The following is a 16,883-nucleotide window of genomic DNA, read 5'->3' on the forward strand; positions in this document are numbered from 1 at the left end:
TCCCTTCACAATGGAAACATGATAGTTTAGAACACAGGCATACCCAGTTTTATTGCACGTTGCAGATACTGCATTTGTCACAAATTGAAGGTTGTGGTAACTCTGCATCAAGCAAGTGTATCAGTGCCATTTTTCCAACAGCATGTGGTCACTTCATGTCTCTGTATCACATTTTGGTAATTCTCAAAATATTTCAAACGTTTTCGTTATTATTGTATCTGTTATGGTGATCTGTGATCAGTGACGTTTGATGTTACTATTGTAATTGTCTGGAGCTGTCATGAACCACACCAATATAAGGTGGCAAACTTAATGGATAAATGTATGTGTTCTGACTGCCCACCGACCAGCAGTTCCCCATCTCTCTCCCTCTCCTTGTGTCTCCCTATTCCCTGAGACACAGTATTGAAATTAGGTTAATTAATAACCCTTACAATGGCCTCTATATGTTCAAATGAAAAGAAGAGTCACACATCTCTCACTTCAAATCAAAAGCTAGAAATGATTAAGCCTACTGAGAAAGGCATGTTGAAAGCCAAGACAAATTGAAAGCTAAGCCTCTTTCACCAACCAACCAACTTGTTAAAACAAAGAAAAAGTTTTTGGAAGAAATTAAAAGTGCAACTCCACTGAACACACCATTGATGAGAAAGTGAAACAGCCTTATTGCTGGTATGGAGAAAGTTTTTGTAGTCTGAATAGAAGATCAAATCACTAAAAGACGAGGAAATTTCCAGTAGGAAAAAAAGAAGATCAAACCAGCCACGACATTCCCTTAAGCCAAAGCCTAATCCAGAGAAATGCCCTCAACATCAAGGCAAGACACTGCACCAGCACAAATATTACAACTTGTTGAAGGATCATATAATCGTTAGCATTTTTTAGTAATAAAGTATTTTTAATTAAGGTATATACATTGTTTTTTAGACATAATGCTATTCCACACTTAATGTACAATGTAAACATAACTTTGATATGCACTGGGAAACCAAAAAATTCATGTGACTTACTTTATTGCAATATTCACTTTATTGTGGTGGTCTGGAACTGAACCCACAATATTTCTGAGGTATACCTGTAACAACTTTGGAGTCAGACAGACAAGGTCCTAGCTTTCCACTTACTAGCTGTATAAACTTTTCATTTCTCTGAACCTCTGTAATTTCATGTATAAGGAGAATAATGCTATCTATGTTATGGGTTACTGTGAGGACCAAATAAGACAATGCACGTGAAATACTCAGCATGGTTCCAAAGTAAAATAAATGTTCAATAAAGGGTAGCTATTGTCATTCTTTCAACTAAAATTTGAGTGGTGACTCTGTCTCAGGTACACAAGAATAAATCAGTCATAGTCCTGTCCTCATGAATCCCACAGTACAGTTTGTTGAGCTTTTTGACTGCAACAAAGAAATAACATTTTATATCATGACCCAGTACATATACATGCATTTTATTTAAATATTTAAAACAAAAGGTTCATTAAATAGTACTTACTCTTATTACATACAATGTACTATAATATTTTCTTTTTTTTTTCTTGAGACAGGTTCTCACTCTGTTACCCAGGCCAGAGTGCAGTGGCATGGTCTTAGCTCACTGCAACCTCTGCCTCCCAGGCTAAAGCAATTCGTGTGCCTCAGCCTTCCGAGTAGCTGGTACCACAGGCATGTGCCACCATGTTCAGCTAATGTTTTTTGTTTTGTTTTGGTTTGGTTTGGTTTGGTTTTGGTAGAGACAGGGTTTCACCATGTTGCCTAGGCTGGTCTCGAACTCCCAAAGTGCTGGGATTACAGGCGTGAGACACCGCGCCCAGCCTATGATATTTTCTAGTTTATTTCATCTTGTTTTAAATGCTGATAATTGCCTAATTTCATAACCCACTAGTGGGTTATGACCTGTAGTTTAAAAACTACTGTAGGAAAGAATATAGACAAACCAATGATTAGAGTACAGTTTAATAGCCTCTATGATAGATGAAATGCAGAACACTTAGTACTAAGAGAGAATAAAGGAGTAACCAAGCCAGTTCTAAGCAGTTAGAAGTAGTGCTCAGAAGGATATGAACAGACACTTCTCAAAAGAAAACATTTATGCAGCCAAAAGACACATGAAAAAATGCTCATCATCACTGGCCATCAGAGAAATGCAAATCAAAACCACAATGAGATACCATCTCACACCAGTCAGAACAGCAATCATTAAAAAGTCAGGAAACAACAGGTGCTGGAGAGGATGTGGAGAAATAGGAACACTTTTACACTGTTGGTGGGACTGTCAACTAGTTCAACCATTGTGGAAGTCAGTGTGGCGATTCCTCAGGGATCTAGAACTAGAAATACCATTTGACCCAGCCATCCCATTACTGGGTATATACCCAAAGGATTATAAATCATGCTGCTATAAAGACACATGCACACGTATGTTTATTGCGACACTATTCACAATAGCAAAGACTTGGAACCAACCCAAATGTCCAACAATGATAGACTGGATTAAGAAAATGTGGCACATATACACCATGGAATACTATGCAGCCATAAAAAATGATGAGTTCATGTCCTTTGTAGGGACATGGATGAAACTGGAAATCATCATTCTCAGTAAACTATCGCAAGGACAAAAAACCAAACACGGCATGTTCTCACTCATAGATGGGAATTGAACAATGAGAACACATGGACACAGGAAGGGGAACATCACACACTGGGGACTGTTGTGGGGTGGGGGGAGGGGGGAGGGATAGCATTAGGAGATATACCTAATGCTAAATGGCGAGTTAATGGGTGCAGCACACCAGCATGGCACATGTATACATATGTAACAAACCCGCACGTTGTGTACATGTACCCTAAAACTTAAAGTATAATAATAAAAAATAAATAAAAAAAAGAAGTAGTGGTCAGAAAAAAACTTCTTGGAGGACATGCTATCAAAGTTGAGTTAAAGTTTGAACAAAAAATTTTAAAATACTTTATCCATTATACAAAAAAAAATGTTTATTTTGCATCTCTTTATGAAGACACCAATGAAGGGACAAAAGTAGTAGGTGCAATAAGGAATAAGCCTAGAGAAAAGCTTCAATATATAGAATAGCGGTCAGCAAACTTTTTTTAAAGGACCAGATAGTATTATTTTTGGCTTTAGTGCCCAAGTTGCCTTTGTAGTAGTCACAGACAATAAGTAAAAGAATGAACATGGCTGTGTTCTAATAAAACTTTGTTTACAAAAACTGAAGCCAGGCACAGTAGCATGTGCCTAGAGTCCCAGGTATGCAGGAGGCTGAGGCAGGAGGATCCCTTGAGTCTAGCAGTTCAAGACCAGCCTGAGCAACACAGCAAGACTCTGTCTTATTTAAAAAAAAAAAAAAAAGGAAACAAAACAAAACACAAAAACTTTGTTCACAAAAACAGGCAGCCACCCTGTGGACTACAGCTTGCCAAGCTCTGATCTAGAAGAAAGAGATTACCAAAAACAGAAAAAAGAAAACTATGCCAAAATGTTCAATGGCAAATAAACAAATTTGATTATTTCTAAGTACCTAGTATACAATACTAAAAAGAAAACAATAAGGATATGTGAAGGAAAAATAACCATTACCATTTTGCTCCTTCAATTTATAGCAAAGCTGACCCAAAAAAGTATAATCGTGTACATGTAATATTTCAGAAGAGCAGTAAAAGGAGGATTTCATAGAACAGATGGCAAGTGAATGCATGAAAAACAGCGCTTACCAATACAACTGCCTTTGGCCTCATGGCTTCCATTCACATTTACAAACATAAGTGGGGAGGATTTCATGATATGCTGGATGAAATCAAGCAACATCACGGAGGTTGGCTGAGAGTCAGTTTTCTTTACAAGTTCTACAGCAACTAAAACAATAAGATTCATTTTAAAGAGTCATGACAAATTAAACAATGGTCCTTTTGTTAAGAAACCAGACTGTGGGCCAGGCAAGGTGCCTCACGCCTGTAATCCCTATACTTTGGGAGGCTGAAGTGGGAGATCACCTGAGCCCAGGAACTCAAGTCCAGCCTGGATAAGATGTCAAGATCCCGTCTCTACAAAAAAAATTTTTCTTAAAATTAGCTGGGAGTGGTAGTGTGCCTATAGTCCCAGCACTCAGGGGGCTGAGGCTGGAGGATTCCCTTGAGCCCAGAAGTTCAAGGCGGTAGTGAGCTACGATCACACTATTGCACTCCAGCCTGGAACAAAGCAAGACTCTGTCCCTTAAAATTAAAAAAAAAGGGGGCGGGGGGGAACCAGACTTTGGTGACCAGAATTATATCCAGCACAGCACTCAACAACATTCAAGCTAAATTGATGGGGCTAAACACTACAGTCTTTTTTTTTTTTTTTTTGAGACAGAGTCTCACTCTGTTGCCCAGGCTGGAGTGTAGTGGTGTGATCTTGGCTCACTGCAACCTCTGCCTCTGGGGTACAAGTGATTCTTCTGCCTCAGCCTCCTGAGTAGCTAGGACTACAGGTGTGTGCTACCACACCCAGCTAATTTTGGTATTTTTAGTACAGACAGGGTTTCGTCATGTTGGCCGGGCTGGTCTCAAACTCCTGACCTCAGGTGATCCACCCACCTCGGCCTCCCAAAGTGCTGGGATTACAGGCGTGAGCCACCGTGCCCAGCCAACACTACAGTCTTATCTAATTTTAAATGTTTAAAAATCACATGCATTCTTCTACCATACATCCATTTATCAAACACGTACTTCAGGAATAATATGCCAGGCAGTGCTAAAATCTAAGGATTAAAAAAAAGTTCTCACAATCCAGTGGGGAGTCAAACAAACAAACTAATAATTATAATACAATATGGTAATTGCACTAATCCAGAATAAGGAGAAACAGGTATCTGGGAGGACACTGTGAAGGAAATGATTCCTAGATGAGGAGTTGGTCAGAGAGGGGAAGGGCAAGTAGTCTAAACGGAGGGAATACGAATACGATACAAAAACACATCTTGCAAGTATTCAGTAGTCCTTTGTTATTTTTCAGCAACCCATCATTTTACTGATTGAAAAAGAAAGGCTTAATGGCTAGTCTAAGTCATAAAATCTGTGCCAAATTTGGAATCCAAATTATAAACCCTGAGCCTAATGCCATTTTATATTATCCCTCCCACGTAATTTCAACAGATATGACAAATGTGACACCATCTTGCCAGGTTGGTAACATTTTGTCTACCAGATTGGCACAAACAGGCAATAATTGATTCAGTAACTCACATAATCCTATAATCTCCTATAGATACAGGCATGAACTTACTTAAAGAGTAACTTACTTAAAGAGGTTTTTTTGGGTGGCATTTGCTATTAGTCTACCACTGGCATAAGAGCTAACCAAAATAGGGTCCACGTGATTGGTACTGGCCAAATATTTTTACGTATAATATCCAATATCAAAGAACTCATAGCAAGCAGTAGAAAATCTAGATAACAAATAGGAAAAGAGAATTATTTTAAAAGCCTAATTCAAATTTTGTAACAAGCAATAAGCAATACTGATTAACAAATAACTTGCTTGAAAATAGTAACTATCATAAATACTCTATATCTAAAACTACATGGAGAAAATGCTACTATAATTTATACATGGAAAAGAAAACAGTCTAATTTATAAAGTTTATAAAAGAAATAATTGGTTTCTTACCAACATTTACATCTGTAAGTATCCGGTCAATGAATTGACACAGAATTTGTCTTGGCTTCTGTACAACTGTATTATATTCCTCTGGTGTGGCACTAAAATACAAATTAAAAGCTTTTAGTCCTTAAAATGACTCAGTTTCATTTGTAAAAAAAATTTCTCTAAAGTAGAACTTATCAAATGTGTTCAGTGTCAATGTTGATACAGTATTCTTCTGTTTAAAAATTGAAAAGAAAATCTGAATATGTTACCAACTTACAAGAAAAAAAGAATATGCTAAGTAATACTAAAGAGATCCAATCAGCAAAGCCTAGACCTGAACTTCTCAATATGGTGGCCACTAGCTACAAGTAACTAGGGAGAACTTGAAATGTGATTAGTACAAATTGAAATGTGCTATTGATGGCAGTGGCAGCCCAGTTGGAGAGGTGAGGAAGGTGGGGCTGGGGCTGCTCGCTCCATGGAGCTAGTGGGCAGAAGCCCCGCCCCCTTCTGAGTTGCAAGACAGGTGGAAGCCCCGCCCCTTTCCGAGTTGCAGGGTCGGGAGCCCAGCCATCCTGGGCGCAGCTGCAGCTGCCCAACCACGGCTGCAAACCCAGGCATCCCTGCTCTTTCCAGGGCCGGGAAGGCCCTCTGCCCTCACAGACTTGGAAGTGCCTGCTCCCGCTGCCTGGCCTCTCCCTGCTCCCGGCACCCACACCAATTTCGGAGCAAAGTTGTGGGAGAGCCCAGGTGTTGTCACGACCAGGCCGCGTGTGCATGTGCATGTGCTCAGGACGGCACTGACACACCAGCCCCCTGCTGCCTCATCCCCCTCTGGACTTTGGGCAGGCCAAGCGGTAGGCTGAGGGCAGCTCAGTATGGGCCTGCAGGCGCCCCTCGGCACGAACAGCCTGGGTGTAGTGGGTGGCAGGTTGATGGCAGCAGGAAGTAGACAGGCTCCTGGGCGGAAAGGGGTGGGTCCCCAATGAAGACCCACCTTCAAGCCAGGAACAGCTTGAAGCCTGGGAGCCTGGCTGCCAGTTACACGGACCACAGCGAGAACTCAGGGTGCTTTTTCCAGGCCCACCCATGACTGCCTATGGACCAATTAGCATTCATTTCCTCCCTTCTGAAGCATATAAAAACTGAATTTTTGGTGGAACTCTAATACCCTTTTCCACAGTGACTGTACCATTGTACACTCCCACCTGCAGTGGACAAGGGTTCCAATTTCTCCACATCCTCACCAACACACGTTATTTTCTGGGTGTTTTTTTAAATTTTCTTTTCCCCTTTTGGCAACAGGGTCTAACTCTGTTGCCCAAGTTACTGTGCAGTGGTGCACCCATAACTCACTGCAGCCTCAACCTCCCAGCCTCAGGAGATCTTCCCACCTCAGCCTCCTGAGTAACTGGCACCACAGGTGCATGTCACCACACCCAGCTAATTTTTTGTATTTTTTGTAGAGACGGGGTTTCACCATGTTGCCCAGGCTGGTCTCAATCTCCTGGGCTCAAGCGATCTGCCTGCCTTGACCTCCCAAAGTGCTGGGATTGTAGGCATGAGTCACCATGCCCAGCTGTGTTTTTTTGTGGGGTTTTTTTTGTTTTTTGTTTTTTTTGAGACGGAGTCTTGCTCTGTCACCAGGCTGGAGTGCAGTGGCATGATCTCGACTCACTGCAACCTCCGTCTCCTGGGTTCAAGCAATTCTCCTGCCTCAGCCTCTCAAGCAGCTGGTACTACAGGCATGCACCACCATGCCTGGCTAATTTTTTGTATTTTAGTAGAGATGGGGTTTTACCATGTTGGCCAGGATGGTCTCAATCTCCTGACCTCGTGATCCGCCCGCCTCAGCCTCCCAAAGTGCTAGGATTACAGGCATGAGCCAACACGCCCGGCCCCAACTGTTTTTTTATTAATAGCTATCATAATGGGTGTGAAACAGTATCTTGTGGTTTTGATTTGCATCTCCCTAATGATTAGTAATTGTGAGCATCTTCTCATGTGCTTATTTGTCCATTTGTATATCTTCTTTGGAGAAATGTCTATTCAAGTTCTTTTTCTATTTTTCATCAGGTTATATTTGTTGTTAAGCTGTAGGAGTTCTTAATACATTCTAGATATTAAACTCTTTATCAGACATATGATTTGAAAATATTTTCTCCAATTCCATGGGTTGCCTTTTCACTCTATTGATACTGCCCTTTGATGCACGATGTTTTTAATTTTGATGAATTCCAATTTATCTGTTTATTTTGCTGCCTGTGCTTTGTGTCATATCAAAGAAATCACTGCCAAATCCAATGTCATAATGTTTTCCCTCTATGTTCCCTTATTTTTATTTATTTATTTATTTATTTATTTATTTTTTGAGATAGTTTCGCTCTTGTTGCCCAGGCTGGAGTGCAATGACGCGATCTCAGCTCACCACAACCTCCGCCTCCTGGGTTCAAGCGATTCTCCTGCCTCAGCTTCCTGAGTAGCTGCGATTACAAGCATGTACCACCATGCCTGGCTAATTTTGTATATTTTTAGTAGAGACAGGGTTTCTCCATGTTGGTCAGGCTGGTCTGGAACTCCTGACCTCAGGTGATCCGCCCGTCTTGGCCTCCCAAAGTGCTGGGATTACAGGTGTGAGCCACCATGCCCGGCCCCCTCTATGTTCACTTCTAAGAGTTTCATAGTTTTAGTTCTTATGTTTAGGTATTTGGATGTCTTTTGGACTTTTAAAATTTTCCTGTAGAGGTAAAGACAGAAGCCAGATTGCAAGGGGCTGAAAATCTAATGAAATGTGAATACTGACAATAGCAGGTTCTTTCCAAAGCTTGATCATGAAATGAAGAGAAGTAGAGTTGGTGATAACTAAAGAACTGTATGAGATCAAGAGGGCTTTGTTTTGTTTCTCCCTTATAATGGAAAGACCTGAGCAACCAATTCTTGGATTTGACTTCTCTTCTTGGAACCAGATATAAGTAAAAAGACAATCCTTGGACAGGAGGGTAACTCTTTCATAAACATAGAAAGAATGGATGGGTACAGATGCAAATAATTTAATAAATTCAAAAGGCAAGTAAAACAAGATCCTCTGCTTCAAAGAACTCAGAATAGTTGCTGGGGAGAGGAGAGGAATGCACTTAAATAATCAAAAGCGGCCCGGCATGGTGGCTCACGCCTGTAATATGAGCATTTTGGGAGGCTAAGGCAGGCGGATCATGAGGTCAGTAGATCTAAACCATCCCGGCTAACACGGTGAAACCCCATCTCTACTAAAAATACAAAAATTAGCTGGGCGTGGTGGCGGGCGCCTGTAGTCCCAGCTGCTCAGGAGGCTGAGGCAGGAGAATCGCTTGAATCTGGGAGGCGGAGGTTGCAGTGAGCCGAGATCGCGCCACTGCACTCCAGCCTGGGCGACAGAGCGAGACTCAGTCTCAAAAAATAAATAAATAAATAAATAAATAATCAAAAGCAAGTATCATGTACACCCAAAGCAGGGAATGATTAACTCTACCTAGAGGATTCACAGAAGGTTGTGTGTGAGTGATTAGCAAAGTCCATCACTTCTGACAAAACAACTTAGGGTGTAGTAAGAAAGACGGTTACTTATAAGTAATAGCATATATTTCATATATGTCACAATTTATTTCTATATAGCACTGTAAAATGTTCATACATTTTCCCCACTTATTATCCCAAATAGTGGTAAAAGAAAAAGAGTGAATTTTTTTCTTTTTCTGAGACAGAGTCTCGCTCTGTTGGCCAGGCTGGAGTGCAGTTAGTGGCACGATCTTGGCTCACTGCAACCTCCGCCTCCCGGGCTCAAGCAATTCTACTGCCTCAGCCTCTCAAGTAGCTGGGATTACAGGCGTGTGCCACCACACCCAGCTAATTTTTGTATTTTTAGTAGACAGGGTTTCACCATATTGGCCAGGCTGGCTCGAACTCCTGACCTCAGGTAACCCGCCCGCCTCAGCCTCAAAAAGTGCTGAGATTACAGGCATGAGCCACCGGACCCGGCCTTTTTTCTTTTTTTTTTCTTTTGAGACGGAGTCTAGCTCTGTCGCCCAGGCTGGAGCGCAGTGGTGTGATCTCGGCTCACTGCAACCTCCGCCTCGCAGCTTCAAGTGATTCTCCTGCCTCAGCCTCCCGAGTAGCTGGGACTACAGGCGCGTGCCACCATGCCCGGCTAATTTTTTGTATTTTTAGTAGAGACGGGGTTTCACCATGTTAGCCAGGATGGTTTCAATTTACTGACCTCATGATCCATCCGCCTCAGTCTCCCAAAGTGCTGGGATTACAGGCGTGAGCCACCACACCCGGCCTGACTTTTTTTTTTTTTTTTTGATTATTCAAACCACAAAGTCCAATCCTAATTTATTACACATAGGATCAATGACATTTACAGCTAATAAATGCCATAAAAGAACTGATCCTGGTCGGGCATGGTAGCTCATGCCTGTAATCCCAGTGCTTTGGGAGTCCAAGGTGGGCAGACTGCTTGAGCTTAGGAGTTTGAGACCAGCCTGAGCAACATGATGAAACCCTGTCTCTACAAAAGAAATAGAAAAATGAGCAGGTATAGAGGCACACACCTGTAGTCCCCAGCTACTCAGGAGGCTGAGGTGGGAGGATCATTTAAGCCTGGGAGGCTACAGTGAGCCAAGATTGTGTCACTGCACTCCAGCCTGGGTGACAAAGCCAGACCCCTGTCTCCAAAAAATAGAAAAAAAAAAAAAAAAAAGAATTGGTCCCTGGTCCTGGTACATAGTAGACATTTAAAGAAAAAAAAAAAAGAAAACGGTTCAATGAATGAATGGTTCCTAAGAATCTTCCTGAATTTTGTGGTTTCTTCATTCCTAATGTATACAGCCTTCTGGACCTATGGAGTATTCACCTATTCCCTGCCACTAGACTATAAGCTCCTACAGGTGGCAGACTGTGCTTTATATCTCTCAGCATGTCCTAAAGTGCCATTAGACCATAAGCTCTTATAGGAGAGAAAATGCATTTTATTTCTTTTTGCCTCCGCTACATCACCTAGAACTTGCTTAACAGAAAAACTTACTGAAATTAACAAATGTTTTTAAGTAACATAAACTCTAGACACAAAGAATCAAAGGGCCAGGCGTGGTGGCTCATGCCTGTAATCACAGCACTTTGGGAGGCCGAGAGGGACTGATCACTTCAGGTCAGGAGTTCCAGATCAGGCTGCCCAACATGGTGAAACCCTTTCTCTACTAAAAGATACAAAAATTAGCCAGGCGTGGTGGTGGGCGCCTATAATCCTAGTTACTTGGGAGGCTATGGCACTGAGGCAGGAGAATCGCTGGGACCTGGAGGCAGAGGTTGCAGTGAGCCAAGATCGCACCACTGCACTCCAGCCTGGACGACAGAGTGAGACTTCATCTCAAAAAAAAAAAAAAAGCAAGTTTGTATATGCTACTAAATAAATTCCTTAAAAAAAAAAAAAAGAATCAAAGAACAAAGACTTACATTTGCATATGAAAGCAAAACAACTGAGTGCTATATATCTTATTTAAATCAGCGCTGGCCAATAGAAATATAACGTAAGCCATAATTTTGTATTTTCTGGTAGCCACATTAAGAAAAGAAACAAGCAAAAAAGAAAACTGATCCTAACAATATATCTGAAATATTAGGTGAACGTGTAATCGATATAAAAATTATTCATGAGATCTTTTACATTCTTTTTTCTGGTACTAAGTCTTTGAAACCCACTGTGTATCTTATATTTACAGCACATCTCAATTTAGACTAGCCAACATGTGAGGTGGTCAATGGCCACATTTGGCTAGTGGCTACCATAGTACAGGGCATCACAAATTTAACAAAAAATTCAAAATCTGTAATTACAAGGTAACATGAATTGTTTTAGACAAAGTCAGGAGACATTGTGATAAACCACGGTAATTTCACAAGTATCATTTAAAAATGTGAACAAAGAGGAACATGGGAAGAGGAGCCAGGATTGTGGGTAGTGGTCAGAGTTTCTTAGAAAGTTTCATTTTGTAAAGATTATGTACTCATGTAATATTTGTGTAATTTTTAAAAATCAGTTTTAGAAATAAAGTAAATTGATTACCATTCATTAGATATACTACCAGAAGAAAGAAACTTGGCCGGGCGTGGTGGCTCATGTCTGTAATCCCAGCACTTTGGGAGGCTGAGGTGGGCAGATCACTTGAGCCCAGGAGTTTGAGACCAGCCTGGGCAACATGGTGAAACCCCGTCTACAAAAATACAAAAATTAGCCAGGCATGGTGGCACACACCTGTAGTCCCAGCTACTTGGGAGGCTGAGGTGGGAGGATCGCTTGACCCCGGGACGCAGAGGTTGCAGTGAGCCCTGTTCACGCTATTGAACCCCAGCCTGAGCAACAGGTGAGCCAGTCTCAAAAAAAAAAAAAGAAGAAAAAAGAAAGAAAACTTATTTGGTGACTTCTACCCTGGAACTGAGCTAAGAGGGTATAACTTTTCAAAAGCATACTATAAAATTTGAGTATTAATGTAAGTATTATATAAAGCTTAGGCACCTCCTCTGAGGTAAGCATCAAATACCAGGATAACCAAGATAGAATGCACCTGCCCTAAAATAATTTGCAGATTAAAGGACAAACAAGAGGTAATTATGCTTAAGAACTGATAGGCCCAAGAAAGAACACAAAAGGGACACTCAGCCCTGAGCAGGGTCCTGTCAGTCATGGCTTCCTTAACGAGGTGATACAAAACTGACTCCCTAAGGGACAAGGCAGGTGAAACAAGGGTAAGAGGGAGGGTAGTCCAAGCACCAGAAACTGTAAGAGGCTCTATGTGGCTAAAGCCTTTAGAGATGCAGCTGAAGAGGGAAGATAAGGTCAAATCTCAAAGGACTGGCTAAGGAGTTTGGATTTTACACTGAAGGCAATGTGTAAGCACTTAAGGATTTTAAGGAAGTAAAAATTAAGCAAGTTTTTAAAAACATGAATTCAATTGTTATTTCCCTGTTTAAAAGATTCCAATGGTTTCCCATCACACAATAAAATCTCACTCCTTTTTCTAGCCTCCAAGGTGCTGAAGGATGTGGCTCTTGCCTACCCCTCCCTGTTTAACTCATACCACTCCCCTCTTCGCTCCCTGTGCTCCAGCCTTCTTACTATCCTTTTAAAAATAGGCTCATTCAGCCTTGGCATGGTGGCTTACACCAGTAATCCCAGCACTTCGGGAGGCTGAGGTGGGGGGATCACTTGAGGTCAGGAGTTGGAGACAATCTATGCAACATGGTAAAACCCCATTTTCACTAACAATACAAAAATTAGCTGGGTGGTGCAAGCCTGTAGTCCCAGCTACAGGAAAGGGAGGCTGAGACAGGAAAATCGCTTGAACCCGGGAGGCAGAGGTTGCAGTGAGCAGAGATCACACCACTGGAGAGGGCGAGACTCCGTCTCATTAAAAAAAAAAAAAAAAAAAAAGCAGGCTCATTCCCGCTTAGGGGCCTTTGTACTTCCTATTCCATCCCAGATTCACATGACTAGCTTCCTTACACCATCAAATCTCCTCTAGTGGCTAATGCTGCTGCTCCTCAGAACCTCCTCCACATCCCACTGTTCCATTTAACATTTTAATAGCAACTATCACATTTGAAAATGTCTTACAACTGCAAAGCAATCTCAAGTAGGAAAATCAGAGAAGGTGATTCTGAAATGACATCTAAATGAAACCATCCAGTGTTCAGATAGAAGGAACAGCAAACGATTAAAGGCAGGAACAGCCTTGGTGTCCTGGAGAAACAAGGTCAGTATCACTAGAGTAAAGTAAGCAAAAGAGGGATAAAAGGTGATGAAGTCAGCGTCAGGCTGAGCCAGATTATGTAGAACCTTAGAGGCCTTGGTAAGAAGTTTGGATTTTATACTGATTTTAAGTGTGCTGGAAAGTCAAAGGATGGTTTTGTGCAGGGGAAACTTACAATATGACTAATAGATGAAAAATCACTTTACTGAGTGGAAAATCTATTATAAGTAGGTAAAAGTAGAAATGGAAAGATCAACTAAGGTTACTGTAATAGTTCAGGTAAGAAATTCTGGTTGTAGCAGTGGAGACAGTGAGAAGTGTTAGATTCTAGATATATCTTAAACATATGGTTGTCAGAACTAACTTATGGATTATTAAGGGACAAGGGAAAAAAACCAAGGATGACTCCTAGGCTTTTGGTTGGCATATTTACAATAACATGGGAGAAGGAACAAATTCAAGAGCGCAGTAAATCAGGCATTCTGCTTTGGATATGTTAATTTTCCCTTCCCAGTGTGGATGTTGAGTAAGCAACCTAATATATATCTCTGATCTAGAAATATAAATTTGGGAGTTATCAGCATATGGATGACATTTAAAGCCATGAGGTTAGGTAAGATTACTTGGGAAGACAGCACAGATTAAAAGAGGGCCAAGGACATAGACTGAAAGCACATGTGAAAACAGTCAAGAATGACTTCTAGATTTCTAGTTTGGAGAAATAACTGAATATGGTGCCATTTACTGAGATATCTCTACTTCAATGAATAAGAGAAAAATAATTTTTTTAATTTAAAAAAAGAAAGCTTGTGAAGGCTAGGACATGTGGAGAATTTGTATTAGATATGCTGAACCTTAACTACACATAGGACACTCAGTGAAACTACCAGTATACAGTAAATATACAATTCTATAGAAGACATGATTTGGAGAAACATATTAGGAGTCATCAAATAGCAGATTATAGTTGAAGGCAGGAGACTGGAAAGGTCATTTAGCAAGACTATGCAGAGCAGAGTGCTAATAGCAAAAAAAACAATAGGACAAAATTTATCTGAGGGACTGAGGAAGGGCAGCCCATAAATTAGAACACTAATATCTCTTTTTTCTTCAGTAGTCTAATTGCCATAGTCAATTAAGAGGAAACATTTTGGAAGAAAAGGCCTTGAAAGCTTGAATCTGAAACCTAGCTCTGATATCTGCTAGCTGTGCCTTTGGTTCTTCAACTTCTCTGTCCTTTTTTCTTAAACAGTGGTAACACTTGTTCCATTCTATGTCATGGACATACTATGAAAATTGATCAGCTTTTTTGATTCAAGCAGTTGTAATGAAAAAGCCATGACAATTAAAAACTATTAGACAACTCTCTATGGGTCAGTTTTTCTATTCTTTCTTTTGGAATAGCTACAAATAAATGAAAGGTAACATAAGCTCTACTGATGAAACAGACTATATATAATCCAAGAACCAATTATTTTTATTAACAGGATTCACGGAGGAAGACAGAAGAGGGAAGAGAAATATTAACCAGTTAATTCTACTTTAAAGCAAAGTGGGAAAAGAGCTTCACAATGGGCCTGAAAGATGAAATTTGTAAACCAACTTCCTACAATGATCACTTTTCTTCCTCTTCTTTTAGAGAGGTAGAAGTTATTTTATAAACTAAACACAAAGTATACTTGCCACAGATAAAAAGTGGAAAAAATTCACACACTCAAAAATAGTGATGCAGTTACGACAAGAATGGTCCCTTCATTTATCCTCTTATTCATATATTGAGACTAGATTATTTGGATGGCCAACCAGTGGAAATGAACACAACTGCGCTGCAAAAAGAAAGAGAAGAAGCTATCCCATTGGCTTAATGTCAGCTTTGACTTTATGTGGAAAGTTTTCAAACAGTTTAAGAAATTGGGAAGCAGTTATTCCAAATGATAATTTAACTGCGGTAGCAGCACAAGCTCATTTATTTCTTGTTCGCAGTAGTTTAGAATTAAAACAAACAAAGCAAAACAAGCTTTACCGAGTCTTTAGGCCTGGTTCAGGGAAGCCTGCCTATGTATTGAAGAGGTGACAGCCATCAACACCTCTCCCTCCTTGTGGTAAGATACTGGTTTTCATGAGGTTTACAGACAACAAGCATTTGCAAATGAAATATTAAATTGTCTCCAAATTTTGGCAACACTCTGTGCACGTTGAGATTTTGTGGACCCAGGGGTCTCTCTCTCCAATTTCTGACTAAAATAACGGATCGGGAACTGGACGATCAATAAGAGGGAGGTCACATCTTCAGTATGTACTATGACTTCACTTCAAAGAAAAAAACTGCCTTTTCCAGCAAGTGATGTCACTTGCAGAAAATGAGAAGCGGTGATTTTCTTCCAAGGGCAGTTTGGGGACAAAATGTAAGGCTAAAAACCAATCCCTCCACGAGTGATCACAAAGAACAGAAACTGATGGGTCAAGTCCCTCGTCTAAGAAAAAAGATTTTCGAGAAGAAAATGAGTGTAGAAAAGTGACCAGAAAGCGATCAGCAGGGACTCTTCCTCCAGCTGCAGGAAGCAAACTCTCGGTCGGGACGAGTGGTAAACCATGGCCGGCAGATGCCTCTCTCCCCCACGGACCGGCTTCCCGCAGGTTTGTGGCGACTGCCCCATGTCCTATCAACGGGCACTCTGAGGGAGAAGCGCCCAAATCAGCCACGGAGCATCTCCACAAGGGCCGCAGCGGGGGCTTAGGGGATCCCAGCCATAGTGCAGCAGGGGAGGGGAGAGCACGTGAAACCCCAGCCGGAACCAGCGGAGGAGGATGCAGGACCCAGGCTGGGCCTAGCCCTACCTGCCCAGCTCCCGCAGGGCGGGGATCATGGAAGCCAGCTCCAGGCCATGTTCCCCCATGCTGAGGCTGCGAGGCACTAGTCAACCACGCCAACGCGGGTTCCCGGCGTCTCCAAAGCTACCGCTGCCGGAAGAGCGCGGCGCCCGACGGAGCCTTGCGGAGGCCAAAACTCCTCCCGGAAGCCGCTACTGACCCCGCTTGCCAGGCCTAGCGTCTTTTCTGCATAGGACCCGGGGGAAGCCGGGAAGCCGTTAGGGGGCGGGGCAAGCGGGCAGGCGCGCGTCTGTCGAATTTCTGGGGTCGGGTCAGGCTTCGTTCTCAGCACCGAGCGGGCGATGTTCGTGAAGCTTTCGTTTTGAGCGGCCAGACTCTGCTGTTCTCAAGTCTGGGAGGCACAGCGAAACAAGACTTCCGCATCGGGGGAGGATAGGGCTTGAGGGCCGCCAGCCCAGACTCGCTTCACAAATGTGAAAACTATGACAGTTCAGCGAGTAAAGGCCAAGAGTAGACTCCAGGTTTCCCAAGAGTAACGCTCTCACATTTTAAAAGTTCCTCACGTTCCCACCGCTCTTGTCCCTCTTTCTGAGAGATACAGGCCAAAAGGTGGGCTCTCCC

The 16,883-nt window shown here is 41.9% G+C and overlaps 1 protein-coding gene across 2 annotated transcripts in view; it reads right to left on the reverse strand.

The window, feature by feature from the left end:
• ATR (ATR serine/threonine kinase) overlaps positions 1-16,463 on the reverse strand; it is a 133,658-nt gene extending 117,195 nt beyond the window's left edge. Inside the window, exons 1-4 of one of the 2 annotated variants that reach the window (XM_054552796.2) lie at positions 15,454-16,246; positions 5,668-5,759; positions 5,300-5,446; positions 3,735-3,875 (exon numbers count right to left, since the gene is read on the reverse strand). In XM_054552796.2, the coding sequence (XP_054408771.1) occupies positions 3,735-3,875; positions 5,300-5,324 (166 nt within the window). In that variant the 5' untranslated portion in view covers positions 5,325-5,446; positions 5,668-5,759; positions 15,454-16,246. Of the gene's footprint in view, positions 1-3,734; positions 3,876-5,299; positions 5,447-5,667; positions 5,760-15,453; positions 16,247-16,268 lie in introns of those variants that run through there. The other variant, XM_024245003.3, reaches the window with a different exon arrangement.
• Positions 16,464-16,883: the final 420 nt, after the last annotated feature.

This window comes from Pongo abelii, chromosome 2 (genome assembly GCF_028885655.2).
Source record: "Pongo abelii isolate AG06213 chromosome 2, NHGRI_mPonAbe1-v2.0_pri, whole genome shotgun sequence".
Taxonomy (NCBI): Eukaryota; Metazoa; Chordata; class Mammalia; order Primates; family Hominidae; genus Pongo; species Pongo abelii.